The sequence below is a fragment of the Coregonus lavaretus genome, assembly GCF_964263955.1.
Source record: "Coregonus lavaretus genome assembly, chromosome: 8".
Taxonomy (NCBI): Eukaryota; Metazoa; Chordata; class Actinopteri; order Salmoniformes; family Salmonidae; genus Coregonus; species Coregonus lavaretus.
Window position 1 is genome coordinate 34,078,602 of NC_139995.1, and position 22,292 is coordinate 34,100,893.

General features: G+C 45.2%; 2 protein-coding genes across 2 annotated transcripts in view; both read left to right on the plus strand.

Moving 5' to 3' along the window:
* Positions 1-1,201: 1,201 nt before the first annotated feature.
* On the plus strand, positions 1,202-4,545 carry LOC311133233 (zinc finger CCCH domain-containing protein 10-like). Its single transcript, XM_084166720.1, has 3 exons — positions 1,202-1,386; positions 1,935-3,202; positions 3,325-4,545. The coding sequence occupies exons 2-3, from the start codon at positions 2,069-2,071 to the stop codon at positions 3,847-3,849; spliced, it is 1,659 nt and encodes a 552-aa protein (XP_084022846.1). The 5' UTR covers positions 1,202-1,386; positions 1,935-2,068; the 3' UTR covers positions 3,850-4,545.
* Positions 4,546-12,921: 8,376 nt separating this feature from the next.
* The window catches only part of LOC311134025 (uncharacterized protein), a gene marked incomplete at its 3' end in the record, with an annotated part of 86,781 nt that continues 77,410 nt past the window's right edge, over positions 12,922-22,292 (plus strand). Inside the window, exons 1-3 of the mRNA XM_084167639.1 lie at positions 12,922-13,478; positions 14,593-14,634; positions 22,049-22,183. Coding sequence (XP_084023765.1) covers positions 13,125-13,478; positions 14,593-14,634; positions 22,049-22,183 — 531 coding nt within the window. The 5' untranslated portion in view covers positions 12,922-13,124. The remainder of the gene's footprint in view (positions 13,479-14,592; positions 14,635-22,048; positions 22,184-22,292) is intronic.

A 22,292-nucleotide genomic window follows, 5' to 3' on the forward strand; every position in this document is an offset into this window, starting at 1 on the left:
ACTTTAACTCCAGTGGGAGTGGTGTCCCGCTCGTAATCACACAAACGCCAAGTTAAACGTACAAGCTACATGTCAGCATACCAATAGTGTACATAGGCATATGATGTCTTCAGGCAAAACATTATTAAAGTCTTACTGGATAGACAAGTACATTGAAATGAGAGAACTAAATGGAACAAGAACAAGAACAACAAAACACACACACTGCATAACGCTGTATAGGGGCATAAATTGTATACGTTGTAATGTATACTTACGAAAATGTTGGTGTCAAACTTGGCTAATCATCAAAATGTGGATTCTCTGCTAGCACTAGCTACATGGCTTGTTAATGTTTGCATTAGTAGTTAGTAAGCTAATCGCATGCCATGTCTAGAACATAAGCAGCAGCCACGATCGTGGTCGTGTTCAAAGTCGTCTCTGTCCTCGCAATTTTAAGAAGATTATTTGTGACAAACTACATACACACCAAAGTTCAGCTTGCACCTACTAAAAGGTTTTTGCAGCTATCAATTAGGCCTTTAAGGCTATAAAGCACCACTGCCAGCATGTTGTTCTTGCTTCCCAGCTGCACTGTAAATATCCCCGCCGCCCCCTTCTCCAGGCAGGTACAGGGTCACCTGTCCTGTCCTCCTGCAAGCCCCGTCGTGTCTGAATCACCCACCAGAGGGCGCTCTGTTGTCTTCATCAGCGCAGGCGTAGCACATCAGGTGTTGGTTATTGCTACAGTGTGGGCAGTATCAGAGGGGAAGAGAGAGGATGAGATCTAGTATGAGGGAGAAGGGGATACAGGAAATTAGTTTAAAGAGTATATTGAGTAGAACGTCATTAGATATAGTCTCAAATATTTTGTTATCTTTTTTAAGAGCAACGGGGCTGGCAGGGAGGATTTAGTTTCTCCCTGTCTCTGGCCCACACTCCAGTACAGTAGGTGGCGGTAATGCACAATAACGTTGAATGCCAACCGCTGATAAACCCACTGAAGAAGAAGAAGTCTGGCGTTAGTTTTGTCAAAGATTTTTATAACTATAATCTCAATGTTCTATCTGTTGTTTTGTTGTCCTCAAATATTACCAGTAGATGGCACGAAAATCTACAGGACGACTTGTGAGAACATTTTGGATAAGTAGAGTTAGAAATTGTTCTTCTTCTCTGGTGGTTGTGCTTTGAGTCTTTGGAGGACCAACCACGAGTGTTCATCAACACAGCAAGGACAATAGTCAGCAAACCTTAGAGAATGTGTTGAGAAAACCCAAAGGAATTAATGTTACAAATGATACGTTAGCTGTCTCACATTCGTAACATAGAAATCCCATTAGCTGACATGGAAAGTAGACAATACACAGTTCCTTCTGCGTAAAAACTTCTCCTCAAGGCAGCATTTTGGTAAGTTATTGATGGCTAATCATAGGTAGCTAGCAAACTAACGTTAGCTAGCTGTGTATCCAGACACCTTCAACACACTATAGCGGAATTCCTGTAGTTTGCTTGCACAATTGTATCATGATGTAACTTTGCATCTTGTAACTAGATAGCTACAATAATATAACAACCCGCCGTGGTTAGCTAGCTGAATAGCCATGGCTAGCTCGCCTTCGGCTAGCAAACGTTATGTCGCTGTAGCTAACGTTAGCTAACATGTTGTTTAGCTAACCAGCTAGCTAGCTAGGCTGTAGCGGCTAGCTAGGCTACTACCTCTCAAACAGCCAGAAATTGCTAGCTATAGCCAAGACATGTTTAATGGTCCCGGCCTTTGGTCTGTATAATTCAACTTTCCACTCACTTCTGTGTTTGTCCAATCAATGACTTCAGTAGCATTTGTTCTGGCTGATGCCATTGCCTATGTGTAGATTGATTTAGCTAACTAGCTTGATAACTGTTAGCAAGAATATATTTAACTTGATAACACAATCAACTTGACATGTATCTTTCAGATGCCTGGGTAGAGGATTGCATTGGTCCGAAGAGTGTTGGACTACTCATTATCAGGGAACAGATAAGGCTGTCAGAATAAGTAACTTGCACACACACATGAGTGCTGTGTTCCCCTCGCGCTGGGCCGAGCGCCATGCCTGACCGGGATAGCGCCTACCTGTCAGGTGGTTGCGGTGGGGTGGGTACTAGTGTGGGTGAGGAAGGGGTGCCGGGGTCTGGTTTAGGAGGGGGCACGGGAGAGGGCCGAGGGGGATCAGCGGGAGGCTCTGGTTCTGGTGCTATGGGTGGAGTAGGGGCCCTGGGAAATGGGAACAACTTTGGGGGAGGTGGAGCCGAGGGCCTGGGGTCAGGACCGGCCCCGGACGGAGTCTGCAGGGACTTTCTGAGGAATGTGTGTAAGAGGGGCAAACGCTGCCGCTTCAAACACCCAGACTTCAACGAGGTGCCGGACCTTGGGGTGCAGAAGAATGAGTTTGTCTTCTGCCACGACCACCAGAACAAGGAGTGCGTCCGCTCCAACTGTCGCTTCGTCCACGGCTCCAAGGAGGATGAGGACTACTATAAGAAGTCAGGGGAGCTGCCCCTCAGGCTGAGAGGGAAAGTGGCTGCAGGACTGGGCCTGTCCCCCATGGACCTCCCACACAGCCGAGGGGAGGTACCCATCTGCAGGGACTTCCTAAAGGGAGAGTGCCAGCGGGGCAACAAGTGCAAGTTCCGCCACGTCAAGAAGGACTATGAGTACGAGCAAGCCAGGGTGGGTGCCGGGGTCGTGATGGGCCCGGGGGCCAGTGGGATGGTGAACACAGGCGGGGGGGTAGGAGGGGTTGGGGCGGGTGCTTGCGGGGGCATGGCCGGACTGGTTGGGGGTGGAGGTGGGGGTAACATGATGGGGATGGGCTGTCCCAGCCTGGGAGGCTGCAGAGATCCAGGTATCTCAGGGGTGGGGGGAGTAGGGGTAGGCGGGATGGGGGGTTGCCTCTCCATGGGGGCCTCAGGACAGCGTCGTTTTGACAGGGGTCCTTGCTCGGTGTACGACTCCCTGTTTGAGAGTGGTCTGTTTGAGACTGGGCCCCTGGAGTCCCCTTTGGACCACACAATGCTGCAGCTGAAGAGACGCAGGCTGGAGGGGCTCCGGCTGGACGGGGGTGGAGGGGGGCACTATGAGCTGGGGATGCAGGCGGCCCTCCCGCCTCGGCCCCTTGAATACAGGTTTCTGGAGGAGGAGAATAACCTACTGAGGAGGAGAGTGGAGGAACTGAAGAAACAGGTCAGTGTAGCAGACAGGAGATGATAATCAATCCACACATAATCAACAACCACACCTAACAATACAATGAATCTATTATTAACCTTTTAACTCCTCAAACACCTTGTTAATCTCTTCTTCAGGTGTCAAACCTCATGGCCACCAACGAGGTGCTGCTGGAACAGAATGCCCAGTTCCGGAGCCAGACCAAGGTGTCTGTAATGACCCTGTCCTCCACCCCAGCCCCCTCTGAGCAGACCTTGGCTCCACCTGTGGGCGCGGTTAGCTCCTACAACCACAGCATCGCCCAGACCCATACCACCCTGAGCAGCGCCGGGCTGCAGCCTCGTACCGTCACCCTCACCCAGCAGGACCTAGTGGCCCCCACTGGTGCCCCTACAGTACCCCCATCCAACACCGCCCCACCCAGTGCTCCCCCGCCCCACCTCAACCCCGAGATCACCCCGCTCTCAGCCGCCCTTGCTCAGACCATCGCCCAGAGCATGGTGCCTCCCGTTTCCATGGCACCTGTGACTGTTTCCGTGGCACCGGTGGCTGTATCCATGGCGCAGCCTCTACCTTGCATCACTATAAGCCACGCCACCACCCCAATGGTATCCTACCCTATTGCCAGCCAGAGCATGAGGATCACCAACATACCTCACTGATGCACTCTCTGGCAAACTCTGTAGAACTCTCCCATGGAACTAGAGATGGGGATGGTATGCAGAATGCCATCTCTCAAGTTTTAATTGACCCACAGCAGCTGACTGACTCGAGGGGCGAAGTTGTGGGGGAACCCTAATGCCCACACGCCATAGGCAGAGAAAAGGCTAATGTTGATAGGATGACTCCGCCACACACACCCTGCTCTGTGGCAGCGTTACAAAGACAGGTGGTCCTCTGAGGTGACCTCTGACCTTGTTAAAGGTTGGTGTGGCAAAGGGACTTCTTCAAACACAGGCAGCAAAAAAACGACAAACTGAAAATATGTCAGTCATGGCGATATTCATAGTTCTTTCACACATTTGTTTATGGATTTTTCTTGTGTAACTTGTCATTTTGCAGTGCACACATTTTAATGAGAATAACAACCACAAGAAAATGGATGTATCCTGTTGTTTTATTACTAATGAATCAAGTTATCCGTAATGTTATTGTGTGAGGATAAGGTTATTGACTGATTGACACACCATCAGATAATTTTTTCAGTGCTTGATGTGTTGGTATCTTTGCCCTAGATTTAATGTTCAAGCCTAAACTCAGCTGAGAGCCTAAACTTAAACAAAGCTAAGTCAATCATGAAGGTAATAGGTAAGCTTGGAATAGAAACACCTTTAATAAACATGTTTTGGATAATTTTCCATATGTACTTGTCAACATTTTATGCAGTCAGATGAATGTGTGAACCGATGGCCTCGGGTAGATACTGAAAATAGTAACATACTGTAAAAGAAAATATATACACAGAGTACGAAACATTAAGAACACCTTCCTAATGTTGAGGTGCCCTCAGAACAGCCTCAATTCGCCGTGGCATGGACTCTACATGGTGTCAAGCGTTCCTCAGGCATGTTGATTCCAATGCTTCCCACCGTTGTGTCAAGTTGGCTGGATGCCCTTTGGGTAGTGGACCATTCTTGATACACACGAGATTCTGTTGAGTGTGAAAAAACCCAGCAGTGTTGCAGTTCTTGACACAAACCGGTGTGCCTGGCACCTACTACCATACCCCGTTTAAAGGCACTTAAATATTTTGTCTTTCCCATTCACCCTCTGAATGGCACACACACAATCCATGTATCAAGGATTAAAAATCCTTCTTTATCCTGTCTCCTCCCCTTCATCTACACCGAGTTAACAAGTGACATCAATAAGGGATCATAGCTTTCACCTGGTCAGTCTGTTGTGGAAAGAGCAGGTGTTCTTAATGTTTTGTACACTGTATATATCACTTGGGGGAAAAAGTATTTTGTGAACATCAAAGAATATGCACCACTACACTTATGGCATTAACTATCTTGGTTAGGAACAACACCATACTAAACCGTCTTTGGTAACACCCTTTTTAAACTAAACACAAGATAGGTTGGTGTTGACAATCCATCTTCAGGTAGGAAAATCCCTGTGGCTAGGATACGTTGTCATTGACAGCCCATATTGATCTCACAGGCTTTAGGGGAGATTGGAAAAGAATGCGCACTCTGCAAGTTTAAAATAAACAAGCACATGGGCTTTATTGTGAACGTATTTTCTGTCCTGTATTGACAATTGGATGTGTGTCATTTTTCCATAAAAATATAGATATACAGTGGCAAGAAAAAGTATGTGAACCCTTTGGAATTACCTGGATTTCTGCATGAATTGGTCATACAATTTGATCTGATCTTCATCTAAGTCACAACAATAGACAAACACAGTCTGCTTAAACTAATAACACAAATTATTGTATTTTTCTTGTCTATATTGAATACATCATTTAAACATTCACAGTGTAGGTTGGAAAAAGGAGTTTGCTATTCACAAGAAGCATTGCCTGATGTGAACCATGCCTCGAACAAAAGAGATCGCAGAAGACCGAAGATTAAGAATTGTTGACTTGCATAAAGCTGGAAAGGGTTACAAAAGTATCTCTAAAGCCTTGATGTTCATCAGTCCATGGTAAGAAAAATTGTCTATAAATGGAGAAAGTTCAGCACTGTTGCTATTCTCCCTAGGAGTGGCCGTCCTGCAAAGATGACTGCAAGAGCACAGCGCAGAATGCTCAATGAGGTTAAGAAGAATCCTAGAGTGTCAGCTAAAGACTTACAGAAATCTCTGGAACATGCGAACATCTCTGTTGACGAGTCTACGATACGTAAAACACTAAACAAGAATGGTGTTCATGGGAGGACACCACGGAAGAAGCCACTGCTGTCAAAAACAACATTGCTGCACGTCTGAAGTTCGCAAAAGAGCACCTGGATGTTCCACAGCGCTACTGGCAAAATATTCTGTGGACAGATCCAACTGAAGTTGAGTTGTTTGGAAGGAACACACAACACTATGTGTGGAGAAAAAAAGGCACAGCACACCAACATCAAAACCTCATCCCAACTGTAAAGTATGGTGGAGGGAGCATCATGGTTTGGGGCTGCTTTGCTGCCTCAGGGCCTGGACAGCTTGCTATCATCGACGGAAAAATGAATTCCCAAGTTTATGAAGACATTTTGCAGGAGAATGTAAGGCTATCTGTCCGCCAAATTGAAGCTCAACAGAAGTTGGGTGATGCAACAGGACAACGACACAAAACACAGAAGTAAATCAACAACAGAATGGCTTCAACAGAAGAAAATACGCCTTCTGGAGTGGCCCAGTCAGAGTCCTGACCTCAACCCGATTGAGATGCTGTGGCATGACCTCGAGCAATTCACAGCAGACATCCCAAGAATATTGCTGAACTGAAACAGTTTTGTAAAGAGGAATGGTCCAAAATTCCTCCTGACCGTTGTGCAGGTCTGATCCGCAACTACAGAAAACGTTTGGTTGAGGTTATTGCTACCAAAGGAGGGTCAATCAGTTATTCAATCCAAGGGTTCACATACTTTTTCCACCCTGCACTGTGAATGTTTACACAGTGTGTTCAATAAAGACATGTAAATGTATAATTGTTTGTGTTATTAGTTTAAGCAGGCTGTGTTTGTCTATTGTTGTGATTTAGATGAAGATCAGAAAATTATGACCAATTTATGCAGAAATCCAGGTAATTCCAAATGCTTCACATACTTTTTCTTGCCACTGGACAGTCCATTCGGAAAGTATTCAGACCCCTTCACTTTTTCCACATTTTGTTACATTTACATTACATTTTTACATTTACGTCATTTAGCAGACGCTCTTATCCAGAGCGACTTACAAATAGGTGCATTCACCCTATAGCCAGTGGGATAACCACTTTACTATATCTTTTTTTTTCTTCTTTTTTTTATTTTTTTTAGGGGGGGGGGGTAGAAGGATTACTTTATCCTATCCCAGGTATTCCTTAAAGAGGTGGGGTTTCAAATGTCTCCGGAAGGTGGTGAGTGACTCCGCTGTCCTGGCGTCGTGAGGGAGCTTGTTCCACCATTGGGGTGCCAGAGCAGCGAACAGTTTTGACTGGGCTGAGCGGGAACTATGCTTCCGCAGAGGAAGGGGAGCCAGCAGGCCAGAGGTGGATGAACGCAATGCCCTCGTTTGGATGTAGGGACTGATCAGAGCCTGAAGGTACAGAGGTGCCGATCCCCTCACAGCTCCATAGGCAAGCACCATGGTCTTGTAACAGATGCGAGCTTCAACTGGAAGCCAGTGGAGTGTGCGGAGGAGCGGGGTGACGTGAGAGAACTTGGGAAGGTTGAACACCAGACGGGCTGCGGCATTCTGGATGAGTTGTAGGGGTTTAATGGCACAGGCAGGGAGCCCAGCCAACAGCGAGTTGCAGTAATCCAGACGGGAGATGACAAGTGCCTGGATTAGGACCTGTGCCGCTTCCTGTGTAAGGCAGGGTCGTACTCTCCGAATGTTGTAGAGCATGAACCTGCAGGATCGGGTCACCGCCTTGATGTTAGCGGAGAACGACAGGGTGTTGTCCAGGGTCACGCCAAGGCTCTTCGCACTCTGGGAGGAGGACACAACGGAGTTGTCAACTGTGATGGTGAGATCATGGAACGGGCAGTCCTTCCCCGGGAGGAAGAGCAGCTCCGTCTTGCCAAGGTTCAGCTTGAGGTGGTGATCCGTCATCCATACTGATATGTCTGCCAGACATGCAGAGATGCGATTCGCCACCTGGTTATCAGAAGGGGGAAAGGAGAAGATTAGTTGTGTATCGTCAGCGTAGCAATGATAGGAGAGGCCATGTGAGGATATGACAGAGCCAAGTGACTTGGTGTATAGCGAGAATAGGAGAGGGCCTAGAACTGAGCCCTGGGTGACACCAGTGGTGAGAGCACGTGGTGCGGAGACAGCTTCTCGCCACGCCACTTGGTAGGAGCGACCGGTCAGGTAGGACGCGATCCAGGAGTGAGCCGCGCCGGAGATGCCCAGCTCGGAGAGGGTGTAGAGGAGGATCTGATGGTTCACAGTATCAAAGGCAGCAGACAGGTCTAGAAGGACAAGAGCAGAGGAGAGAGAGTTAGCTTTAGCAGTGCGGAGAGCCTCCGTGACACAGAGAAGAGCAGTCTCAGTTGAATGACCAGTCCTGAAACCTGACTGGTTTGGATCAAGAAGGTCATTCTGAGAGAGATAGCAAGAGAGTTGGCTAAAGACGGCACGCTCAATAGTTTTGGAAAGAAAAGAAAGAAGGGATACTGGTCTGTAGTTGTTGACATCAGTGGGATCGAGTGTTGGTTTTTTGAGAAGGGGTGCAACTCTCGCTCTCTTGAAGACGGAAGGGACATAGCCAGCGGTCAAGGATGAGTTGATCAGCGAGGTGAGGTAGGGGAGAGGGTCACCGGAGATGGTCTGGAGAAGAGAGGAGGGGATGGGGTCAAGCGGGCAGGTTGTTGGGCGGCCTGCAGTCACAAGTCGCAAGATTTTATCTGGAAAGAGAGGGGAGAAAGAAGTCAAAGCATAGGGTAGGGCAGTGTGAGCAGGACCAGCAGTGTCATTAGACTTAACAAACGAGGATCGGATGTTGTCAACCTTCTTTTCAAAGTGGTTGACGAAGTCATCCACAGAGAGAGAGGAGGGGGGGGGGGAGGATTCAGCAGGGAGGAGAATGTGGCAAAGAGCTTCCTAGGGTTAGAGGCAGATGCTTGGAATTTAGAGTGGTAGAAAGTGGCCTTAGCAGCAGAAACAGATGAAGAAAATGTAGAGAGGAGGGAGTGAAAAAATGCCAGGTCGGCAGGGAGTTTAGTTTTCTTCCATTTCCGCTCCGCTGCCCGGAGCTCTGTTCTGTGAGCTCGCAATGAGTCATCAAGCCACGGAGGTGGAGGGGAGGACCGAGCCGGCCGGGAGGATAGGGGACACAGAGAGTCAAAGGATGCAGAAAGGGAGGAGAGGAGGGTTGAGGAGGCAGAATCAGGAGATTGGAGGGAGAAGGACTGAGCAGAGGGAAGGGATGATAGGATGGAAGAGGAGAGAGTAGTGGGAGAGAGAGAGCGAAGGTTGCGGCGGCGCATTACCATCTGTGTAGGGGCAGAGTGAGTAGTGTTGGAGGAGAGCGAGAGAGAAAAGGATACAAAGTAGTGGTCGGAGACATGGAGGGGAGTTGCAGTGAGATTAGTAGAAGAGCAGCATCTAGTAAAGATGAGGTCAAGCGTATTGCCTGCCTTGTGAGTAGGGGGGGACGGTGAGAGGGTGAGGTCAAAAGAGGAGAGGAGTGGAAAGAAGGAGGCAGAGAGAAATGAGTCAAATGTAGACGTAGGGAGGTTGAAATCCCCCAAAACTGTGAGGGGTGAGCCATCCTCAGGAAAGGAACTTATCAAGGCATCAAGCTCATTGATGAACTCTCCAAGGGAACCTGGAGGGCGATAGATGACAAGGATATTAAGCTTAAATGGGCTAGTGACTGTGACAGCATGGAATTCAAATGAGGAGATAGACAGATGGGTTAGGGGAAAAATTGAGAATGTCCACTTGGGAGAGATGAGGATTCCTGTGCCACCACCCCTCTGACCAGATGCTCTCGGGGTATGCGAGAACACATGGTCAGACGAGGAGAGAGCAGTAGGAGTAGCAATGTTTTCAGTGGTAATCCATGTTTCCGTCAGCGCCAGGAAGTCGAGGGACTGGAGGGTAGCATAGGCTGGGATGAAGTCAGCCTTGTTGGCAGCAGAACGGCAGTTCCAGAGGCTGCCTGAGACCTGGAACTCCAGGTGTGGGGTGCGTGCAGGAACCACCAGGTTAGAGAGGCAGCAGCCACGCGGTGTGAGGCGTTTGTGTAGCCTGTGCGGAGAGGAGAGAACAGGGATAGGCAGAGGCATAGTTGACAGGCTGTAGCAAATGGCTACAATAATGCAGAGGAGATCGGAATGAAATGAACTAAACATCTGGGAAAGGAGAGAGTAAAAACCAAAACTCCCAAATATAACTCTCCCAACTTCACCTCAGAAACTATAATTGTTTCACTGAACCACCCGAATAAAACTCTCCCAACTTCCACTTTAGAAATTAGAATTGTTGTGAACTACAGCGGTTCAATGTTTCAAGGAATAGACTCAACTTACTTTATTCAGCTAGCTAACTATGATGCTATAGCTAACTAGCATGCTAGCATCCAATAACACACAGTTTAGCACCAATACTTGGTTACAAAAAACTACCAATAGTGTGTTAACACACTAAACAGATAATTCGTGTCCGTGTCTAGTTCCTTTCATAACGCAGCAATAATTAAACATTGGCTAGCTAGCACAAATATATTGTATTTAGCTGCTACAGTACAGCTAGCTGGTCGTGTTGGCTAGCTAGCAATGGCTGCTGTGTTGACTTTGTTTGAAAAACGGCGGCGCTGCGAACAAATGTAGCTGGCTAAAAGGATAATGTATTTAGTTGCTACCGTTGCTAATAGCTACTCGCCAGCTAGTCCAGGAGGTGAGTTAGCTAGCTAGCTAGCTTCGTGCTACACCCGGCACCGCCGAATACAATGCTAACCTACAATAACTACCCACAACAGGCCACGATGCCTACCTATAATACCTAATAATATACAGCCCACGATGCCTACCTATAATACCTAACTACAATCTAAATACATAGTTTAAGCCTTACTCGACAAAGCCCAAGCTATGTATAAAGCCAAACTTACCCGACGCCAGCTGTCTGGGTGGCAGACAAGACATTGGTCTTCTGCAATCAGTAGCTGTAATTAAGAACAGTAGCTACTAACTACCTAACGTTAATGCCTCGGATAATGAGGTTAGAAAAACAGCTGAATGGTAGGTAGCTAGCTGGCTTAATTACAGGTACTCTTAAGCGTGAAATAACATTGGAAACAACTATCCACAGTTGCTAAAAGTTACCAGTAGCTACCCGCTAGCTAGCTAGCTTTGTTGGTCCAGGTAGTGGGTTAGCTAGCCTCGTGCTTCGCCGGGCTCCGCCGAATACAATACTTACCTACAATAATTACCTACAATAACCTACAATAACTACCTAAGTAAACTACCTGCAATACCTAACTACAATACCTACCTACAATCTAAATACATGGTTTAAGCTTTACTCAACACCATATAAGAAGCCAAGCTTACCTCCTGCTAGAGAAAACACAACCTCTCCCGACCACAACCTCTCCCGCGCATCACGTTATATCCTTCTAATTTTGATTAAATTAAAAACAAATCCTCATCAATCTACACATAATACCCCATAATGAGAAAGTGAAAACAGGTTTTTAGAAAAGTTTGCTAATTTATTACAAATAAAAAAAACATAAGTACATACTGTAAGTATTCAGACCATTTGCTATGAGACTCGAAATTGAACTCCGGTGCATCCATTGATTTCCATTGATTTTTACAACCTGTGGTAAATTCAATTGATTAGACATGATTTGGAAAGGCACAAACCTGTCTAGATAAGGTCCCACAGTTGACAGTGCATGTCAGAACAAAAACCAAGCCATGAGGTCGACGGAATTGTCCGTAGAGCTCCGAGACAGGATTCTGGGGAAGGGTACCAAAAAATGTCTGCAACATTGAAGGTCCCCAAGAACACAGAACAAATTGTTTGCCAACTACACATCACTACTATCACCCCATTAACCCACGTGTCAAACTCATTCCACGGAGGGCCGAGTGTCTCCGGGTTTTCGCTCTTGTACTTGATTGAGGAATTAAGGTCGTAAGGAAATCCCCTCACCGTAGGTCTTTATTGAAAGGAGAAATATTGTCTCTCCCTTCTTGACTTTGCGCTGTTGTCTGTGCCCGATAATGTTTGTACCATGTTTTATGCTGCTACCATGTTGTGTTGCTACCATGTTGTTGTCATGTGATGTTGCTACCATGCTGTGTTATCATGTCTTTCTGCCATGCTATGTTGTTGTCTTAGGTCTCTCTTTATGTAGTGTTGTGGTGTCTCTCTTGTCTTGATGTGTGTTTTGTCCTATATTTTTAATCCCAGCCCCCGTCCCCGCAGGAGGCCTTTTGCCTTTTGGTAGGCATCATTGTAAATAAGAATTTGTTCTTAACTGACTTGCCTAGTTAAAAAAAGGTTCAATAAAAAATAAAAACCAGCAGACACTAGGCCCTCCATGGAATGAGTTTGACACCACTGCCCTAAACCTAAATTTAACACTTTAACCTAACTCCTAACCTTACCTTAATCCCTAGCCTAGCTAACGTTAGCGCTAGCCACCTAGCTAACATTAGTAACAACACAGTGTCCTCTGTAGCTCAATTGGTAGAGCATGGGGCTTGTAACGCCAGGGTAGTGGGTTCGATCCCCGGGACCACCCATGCGTAAAAATGTATGCACACATGACTGTAAGTCGCTTTGGATAAAAGCGTCTGCTAAATGGCATATTATTATTATTATAACACATTTTTGCAAATTCATAATATATTGTAAGAATTGGTAACATACTGTACAAATAGCAATTCGTAACATATCATACGAATTAAAATCTTAACATATCATTCAAAATGGATGATAGACATCCACAAATTAATACATACCATACGAAATGTAATATAGCATTCTAAATAGAGCGTAAGCATTTTACGTGCAGAATAATACGAAATGCTTTGAGACCAGGTTGCAACCATTGCAGGCAGGCACGCGCATTTAGGAATGAGTCAAATAATTCAACTGCGGATTTCTTTCTTCCTGCGCTGGGCGTGTTTCGGTTCTGCTAACGGCATTTGCTAGATTCTAAAACAGTTGTACATACTGAGTTGTACATTTGATAGTCTATGTTGGAAAGGAAGTTTTGAAGAACTTGCACTAGCTAGACTACTTTTTCTGTGAGAACCTGGATATAAGAAACGCCATGATGCAAAATCCGGACTCGGATCAGGGAGAATCCACCAAGAAAGCATCTGGATCGGCACATTCCGAGAATAATGCACCGAATAGCGAAGAAATGAAACCACAGGGTTTTGACGCTGTATCGGTTCTTTGGACATTTGGCAAGTGCCTAGGTGCCTTGCTGCCCGTGTACCTGGCAGGATACTACCGGGTTAGCACCAGTTTGTTGGTTTTCGGGCTCATGGTCTACACGGGATGGAGGTACTCGCGCGAGGCAAAAGAAGCTCGTCTGCGGTCCGCCATTCACCACTATGACAACGAGCAACAATATACATCCATGAAAATGTTCAAAAGTAAAAAGGATCTCCCTGCTTGGGTAAGAAAACTGTGTGATAACTGTCTGTCACTCACTTCAATAAGTTAACGTGGTTCACCAAGTGTTTCTGGTTTAAAGCCCCCCATCAGATGCCACGACACGACCTCCTCGATTCTATGGTCCTAGCCAGCCAGACTGTTCCAAAATCTTTACACACAATGCCACAATAGGCTATGCACACGCATGGTTACAGAAAATAGCCTATCGCTGGACCAAAGAGATCCTCTCTAATTTCTCCTAAACCATAGTTTGATATAAATGATAACTGCACTAATAGGAAATAAAATAATTTGGAACATGGGTAGAACATTATTATTATACAGTTACTACATCAACATGCCAAAATATCTGTCTCTAACTGCCCCTAATATTTGTGGGGCTGGTATACTGTATCCAAGCTACAGTAGCCTAGGCCATCATCCCCCATACAGCTGAGCTGAGTGAATAATTTATATTTCTTCCCAAAGGTCCCTGTTAGGTAATGCTTTGAAGCGTGCAGACCAAATTGATGCCTAGGTATAGATTTTAAAGGCCATTTGAGATGCATTGATTGAGGTGTGGTCTTTTGATGCTCTCTCTCTTTCTCACTCTAATGTGTTTCATTCTCTCTCTCTCTCTCTCAATCTCTCAATCTCTCTCTCCATATGTATGATTCCGCAGCTGCTTCTATATTAGGCAATTCTTGATATCTCTTCTCTGGGGACTAAGGAGGGAGTGAGTCAGAGAGAATGCATCTATTTCAGAATAAGAGATAAGGGGAAGAAACAAGCTATCCCAACTACTGGTCACAACATAACCTTTGGCAGAGAGTCTAGTCTGCTATGGGTGAAGAATGGTGTTTGAATTGTTTACACTATAAGATCGTTTTGTTTAGTGACTAAATGAGGCATTGAGATGGTGGTGTACTTCTTTCTCACCCACTTCCTGCCCTTTGGATGTTGACAGTTCCGTTTTCGCTGTAGCACAATTTACAACACACATCATCAGACAAACACACTGGGAAAAGCTAGTCAAGTCAGATTACACTTTATAGTGCATATGCAAATGACTAGACAACTGCTGTATTCATAAATCTGTTCTATCTGTGAATTATTTATATTCTAATTCCTTACAGGTCAACTTCCCAGATGTGGAGAAGGTGGAGTGGCTCAATAAGGTACTATTATATCACCCCCCCTACTTGACTTTCCGTCTGGCATCCTCTCCGCTTACAGATGGCTGCCCTTTAGAGAGGATAAAGAGAAACCCTATGTATCATTCTCCCATTAAACACACAGTAAACACACATGCCTATCTCTGTCTCTGTGAGCCAGCTGCGGTGTTGATAGACTGTGGGTGGGGTATGGTAGCTGTCTGAGAGACTAGCGCTGCTGCTGTTACGCTGCCATGTTACAGCACTCGCCACTGTGTCTAGGCAGCCACAGCTCTCTCTCCTCTCCTGCAGCAGAGAGCAGGCAGCTGGTCCAGAGCCAGGCCATTCTGTCAACCTTTCCATATTAGCGCTGTTTGACTCACAGGAAGGGGGAGGGGCCAGCCGAATCCCTCAAATCTAATCAAATGGCAATATTTGTCCTCTCTTCCAGCCCTGCAAAACCAGGCTGTGTTGCTAAGAATAGACCTCCTCAGCCAAGACTGAAATTATTATGTTCGCTACAATGGGAACATGCGGTCCGAGCACCGCTATCTCTTGGACAAAGCAGAGATTTGAGTCGGGTTTGCCTATGGGGACATCAGCACAGTCTACTGGCCTTTAGGCGCCATCTCCCAGAAACCCTTGCTGTTAGTGTTGTTGATGACTCATTTTTTAGATTTACATATGCAGCCATCACCTTTGTGTTGAGATGTCTTGAGACATGCAATTGAGACTTCTTGAGACACTTTTGTTCTCAAGACATGTCTCAAGACGTCTTAAGACACATTTTGAAGACGTCTTGAGACAGCCTGTCTCTCAAGACACTAAATATTATGTCTTGAGACATTTTATGTGTGTCTTCAAAACACTAATGTAAAATAGTGCTATACAGTGAGGGATAAAATTATTTGATCCCCTGCTGATTTTGTACGTTTGCCCACTGACAAAGACATGATCAGTCTATAATTTTAATGGTAGGTTTATTTGAACAGTGAGAGACAGAATAACAACAAAAAAATCCAGAAAAACGCATGTCAAAAATGTTATAAATTGATTTGCATTTTAATGAGGGAAATAAGTATTTAACCCCTCTGCAAAACATGACTTAGTACTTGGTGGCAAAACCCTTGTTGGCAATCACAGAGGTCAGACGTTTCTTGTAGTTGGCCACCAGGTTTGCACACATCTCAGGAGGGATTTTGTTCCACTCCTCTTTGCAGATCTTCTCCAAGTCATTAAGGTTTCGAGGCTGACGTTTGGCAACTCGAACCTTCAGCTCCCTCCACAGATTTTCTATGGGATTAAGGTCTGGAGACTGGTTAGGCCACTCCAGGACCTTAATGTGCTTCTTCTTGAGCCACTCCTTTGTTGCCTTAGCCGTGTTTTTTTGGGTCATTGTCATGCTGGAATACCCATCCACAACCCATTTTCAATGCCCTGGCTGAGGGAAGGAGGTTCTCACCCAAGATTTGACGGTACATGGCCCCGTCCATCGTCCCTTTGATGCAGTAAAGTTGTCCTGTCCCCTTAGCAGAAAAACACCCCCAAAGCATAATGTTTCCACCTCCATGTTTGACAGTGGGGATGGTGTTCTTGGGGTCATAGGCAGCATTCCTCCTCCTCCAAACACGGCGACAAAGAGCTCGATTTTGGTCTCATCTGACCACAACACTTTCACCCAGTTCTCCTCTGAATCATTCAGATGTTCATTGGCAAACTTCAGACGGCCCTGTATATGTGCTTTCTTGAGCAGGGGGACCTTGCGGGCGCTGCAGGATTTTTGTTGTTGTTATTCTGTCTCTCACTGTTCAAATAAACCTACCATTAAAATTATAGACTGATCATTTCTTTGTCAGTGGGCAAACGTGCAAAATCAGCAGGGGATCAAATACTTTTTCCCCTCACTGTATATGTGCTTTCTTGAGCAGGGGGACCTTGCGGGCGCTGCAGGATTTCAGTCCTTCACGGCGTAGTGTGTTACCAATTGTTTTCTTGGTGACTATTGTCCCAGCTGCCTTGAGATCATTGACAAGATCCTCCTGTGTAGTTCTGGGCTGATTCCTCACCGTTCTCATGATCATTGCAACTCCACGAGGTGAGATCTTGCATGGAGCCCCAGGCCGAGGGAGATTGACAGTTCTTTTTATGTTTCTTCCATTTGCGAATAATCGCACCAACTGTTGTCACCTTCTCACCAAGCTGCTTGGCGATGGTCTTGTAGCCCATTCCAGCCTTGTGTAGGTCTACAATCTTGTCCCTGACATCCTTGGAGAGGTCTTTGGTCTTGGCCATGGTGGAGAGTTTGGAATCTGATTGATTGATTGCTTCTGTGGACAGGCGTCTTTTATACAGGTAACAAACTGAGATTAGGAGCGCTCCCTTTAAGAGTGTGCTCCTAATCTCAGCTCATTACCTGTATAAAAGACACCTGGGAGCCAGAAATCTTTCTGATTGAGAGGGGGTCAAATACTTATTTCCCTCATTTTTTAGTTTTTTAGTTTTGTTGTTGTTTTCATTTAGCAGATAATTTAGCAGATAATTCAAATGCAAATCAATTTATAACATTTTTGACATCCGTTTTTCTGGATTTTTGTTGTTGTTATTCTGTCTCTCACTATTCAAATAAACCTACCATTAAAATTATAGACGGATCATTTCTTTGTCAGTGGGCAAACGTACAAAATCAGCAGGGGATGAAATACTTTTTTCCCTCACTGTACTTGAGACATTTTATTTTGGAATGTTGAACATTTCAAATTCATGGAGCAATCTTCCTTCAACTGACGGTTGATGCAAGACTCAAAAACTACAGTCAAGCGTGGAGGATTTACAAACTGTTTTTCCAACTTGAGGTAAGCAAGCAAAGCAATTTATTATGTAATGTACAGTGCATTCGGAAATTATTCAGACCCCTTGACTTTTTCCACATTTTGTTACGTTACAGCCTTATTCTAAAATTGATTAAATAAAACATTTTCCACATCAATCTATGCACAATACCCCATAATGACAAAGCGAAAACAGGTTTTTAGAAAAAACAGAAATACCTTATTTACATAAGTATTCAGACCCTTTGCTATGAGACTGGAAAGTGAGCTCAGGTGCATCCTGTTTCCATTGATCATCCTTGAGATGTTTCTACAACTTGATTGGAGTCCACCTGTGGTATATTCAATTGATTGGACATGATTTGGAAAGGCACACACCTGTCTATATGAAGTCCCACAGTCGACAGTGCATGTCAGAACAAAAACCAAGCCATGAGGTCGAAGGAATTGTCTGTAGAGCTCCGAGACAGGATTATGTCGAGGCACAGATCTGGGGAAGGGTGCCAAAAAATTTCTGCAGCATTGAAGGTCCCCAAGAACACAGTGGCCTCCATCATTCTTAAATGGAAGAAGTTTGGATCCACCAAGACTCTTCCTAGAGCTGGTCGCCCGGCCAAACTGAGCAATCGAGGAAGAAGAGCCTTGGTCAGGGAGGTGACCAAGAACCCGAGTTTGCCAAAAGGCACCTAAAGGACTCTCAGACCATGACAAACAAGATTCCTTGGTCTGATGAAACCAATATTTAACTCTTTGGACTGAATGCCAAACGTCACGTCTGGAGGAAACCTGGCACCATCCCTACGGTGAAGCATGGTGGTGGCAGCATCATGTTTTTCAGCGGCAGGGACTGGGAGACTAGTCAGGATCGAGGGAACGATTAATGGAGCAGTGCAGAGAGATCCTTGATGAAACCTTCCCCAGAGCGCTCAGGACCTCAGACTGGGGCGAAGGTTCACCTTCCAACAGGACAACGACCCTAAGCACACAGCCAAGACAATGCAGGAGTGGCTTCGGGACAATGTCCTTAAGTGGCCCAGCCAGATGCCGGACTTGAACCCGATCTAACATCTCTGGAGAGACCTGAAAATAGCAGCGACGCTCCCCAACCAACCTGACATAGCTTGAGAGGATCTGCAGAGAAGAATGGGAGAAACTTCCCAAATACAGGTTTGCCAAGCTTGTAGCGTTATACCCAAGAAGACTCGAGGCTGTAATCGCTGCCAAAGGTGCTTCAACAAAGTACTGAGTAAAGGGTCTGAATACTTATGTAAATGTGATATTTCAGTTTTTATATTTTGTATAAATTGCAAACATTTCTAAAAACCTGTTTTTGCTTTGTCATTATGGGGCATTGTGTGTAGATTGAAAAAAACATCAATTTTAGAATAAGGCTGTAACGTAACAAAATGTGGAAAAAGTCAAGGGGTTTGAATACTTTCTGAATGCACTGTATGCTAGCCAAAACAATATTCAGTTGATATGAAGGAATTTGATAATGACATCTTGTTTTAGCACTACCAAATGTGTTATTATGCAGACTGTCATTAAGTATAGTTAAAAAACAATGTAGTTAAATCTCTAAATGGCATGTTGTAACTTTTTTCAGTTGCCCATGGAGTCCGGTTTTGTTATATTTTTGTCTTCTGTGAGGGATATAAAGTGTAATATTGAGTACATTTCAACTCTATATTTGACATGGTACAGGCATTTTCTTTTTTTTAAGCCCATAACCATGTTTGTGAGGTGTACACTTTGGTTTCAAAGTAGATTTGTTTAAGACTACCAAGAAACACTCTGTGTGACCCTGATTTAGCCCACTGCAGTAAAAGGTTAACTGATTAATAATATTTTCAGACTGGACATACAATAAAGCTGGGGTCCTATCTGGTGTCAAACATTAAGCCCTCATGGACAATAGGGCTTCCTGCTTCAGGTGAGCTATTCATAGTTAGGTACAAGAAAATAGCAGGGTAGAGGTGGTATTGTTATTGATGTTGCTGTATTTATGATATGATACCTAATTATGTTTTATTTTCCTGCAGATTAAGGAAGAGCAGCTCTGAGACCCCCAAACAAGAGATGACTAGCTGGCTGTAAAGACTTGAAGATAGGCGTTGTTTGGAGCTCTATACCACCTTTACCAAAAGGGATTTTGTTGCATCTAAAATTGTTATTTTGATCAATAAATCTTGATTACTTTGATATGGTGTGCAGTACAATTTGTGCAATGGATGTGCATGAAAGTTCTAGAGCAGGACTGCCCAACCATGTTCCTGGAGAGCTACGGTCCTGTAGGTTTTTGCTCCAACCCTAATCTAGCACACCTGATTCTAATAATTAGCATGTTGATTAGATGAATCAGGTTAGTAACACCTGGGGTTGGAGCGAAAACCTACAGGAGGGTAGCTCTCCAGGAACAGGGTTGGGCAACCCTGTTCTAGAGTGAGTATTTATAACTAATAAAACATGAAAACAACGAATTATCAAATGTCTTAAGACGGATGTGCCAAGACGTTGGTATTTCCATGGCTAAAAAAAAGGTAGGGGCGTGGATCAGAAAACCAGACAGTATCTGGTGTGACAACCATTTGCCTCATGCAGTGCGACACATCTCCTTCGCATAGAGTTGATCAGGCTGTTGAATGTGGCCTGTGGAATGTTGTCCCACTCCTCTTCAATGGCTGTACGAAGTTGCTGGATATTGTCGGGAACTGGAACACGCTGTCGTACACGTCGATCCAGAGCATCCCAAACATGCTCAACGGGTGACATGTCTGGTGAGTACGCAGGCCATGGAAGAACTGGGACATTTTCAGCTCCCAGGAATTGTGTACAGATCCTTGTGATCATGTTAAAACATAAGGTTATGGCAGCTGATGAATGGCACAACAATGGGCCTCAGGATCTTGTCACGATATCTCTGTGCATTCAAATTGCCATCGATAAAATGCAATTGTGTTCGTTGTCCGTAGCTTATGCCTGCCCATACCATAACCCCACCGCCACCATGGGGCACTCTGTTCACAACGTTGACATCAGCAAACCGCTCACCCACACGACGCCGTACACGTGGTCTGCGGTTGAAACCGGGATTCATCCGTGAAGAGCACACTTCTCCAGCATGCCAGTGGTCATTGAAGGTGAGCAGTTGCCCACTGAAGTCGGTTACGACGCCCCCGAACTACAGTCAGGTCAAGACCCTGGTGAGGACGACGTGCACGCAGATGAGCTTCCCTGAGACGGTTCCTGACAGTTTGTGCAGAAATTCTTCAGTTGTGCAAACCCACAGTTTCATCAGCTGTCCGGGTGTCTGGTCTCAGACGATCTCGCAGGTTATGAAGCCGGATGTGGAGGTCCTGGGCTGGCGTGGTTACACGTGGTCTGCGGTTGTGAGGCAAGTTGAACGTACTGCCAAATTCTCTAAAACGACGTTGGGGGCGGCTTATGGTAGAGAAATGAACATTCCATTTTCTGGCAACACCTCTTATGGACATTCCTGCAGTCAGCATGCCAATTGCACGCTCCCTCAAAACTTTAGACATCTGTGGTATTGTGTTGTGTGACAAACTGCACATTTTAGAGTGGTCTTTTATTGTCCCCAGCACAAGGTGCACCTGTAAAATGATCATGTTGTTTAATCATCTTCTTGATATGCCACAGCTGTCAGGTGGATGGATTATCTTGGCAAAGGAGAAATGCTCACTAAAAGGAATGTAAACAAATTTGTGCACAACATTTTTGAGAATAAAGCTTTTTGTGCATATGGAAAATTGCTGGTATCTTTTATTTCAGCTCAGGAAACATAGAACCAACACTTTACATGTTGCGTTTATATTTTTGTTCAGTGTATATACTCATTGTCCACCAGGGAGGGAGTCTTGTGCTGCTTTTAGACAAACATGAAACCCCCCCTAGAATCTTACAGAAATCGAATGGGTTTCTATAGGAACCATATTATGTAAACAGTGGAGATGGAACACAAACATCTACAGCTATGGGTGGCCCAGAATCCTGAATATGTGTATCTATGCCTGTGCACGTTGTGCACGACCACCTTCAAATAATCAGGCCTGGGCAATGGGCATATAAAGAGGATACTTTTGAAAGTAGTTGGGATACTTCAGGATTTTGGCAATGAGGCCCTTTATTTACTTCCCCGGAGTCAGATTAACTTGTGGATACCATTTTTATGTCTATGTGTATTTTGAAGGAAGTTAGCGCTTGTACAATTGCAAACTAGCTTTAGCACAATGACTGGAAGTCTATGGTATCTGCTTGGAAGTCTATGGTATCTGCTAGCATACCATTGACTTCCAGTCATTGCGCTAACGTTAGTTAACGTTGGCTCACGAATGGTATCCATTAGTTCATCTGACTCTGGTGAAGTAGATCAAGGGCCTCATTGCCAAAATCCCGAAATATCCCTTTGAGATAGTTGGGTTTGTGCTGACATGTTAACTCCTAAGTAGCAAGTGGTAGAACAAGTCTATCTGTGTTTCCCTAAGAATGTTGTAATAACCTGATTTATTATTGGTGAAAAGCAATTGCTTGGTGTGCATTACACAAACTAAAACTATCATCCCTGCTCCTAACCCTGTCCCCCACCTCAGATCCTGCAGCAGGTGTGGCCGTTTGTGGGTCAGTATCTGGAAAAGCTACTAGTGGAGACCATCGCTCCCTCCATCCGTGCCTCCAGCACTCACCTCCAGACCCTCACCTTCACCAAGGTGGACTTTGGGGACAAGGTAACTTCTAAGATATAATTTTGCCATAAACACACTGCTGCAGGTCTCATCATACGGATACACAGTGACACTGTTTAAACACTGCACAATATTTTATTTCACTCTCACT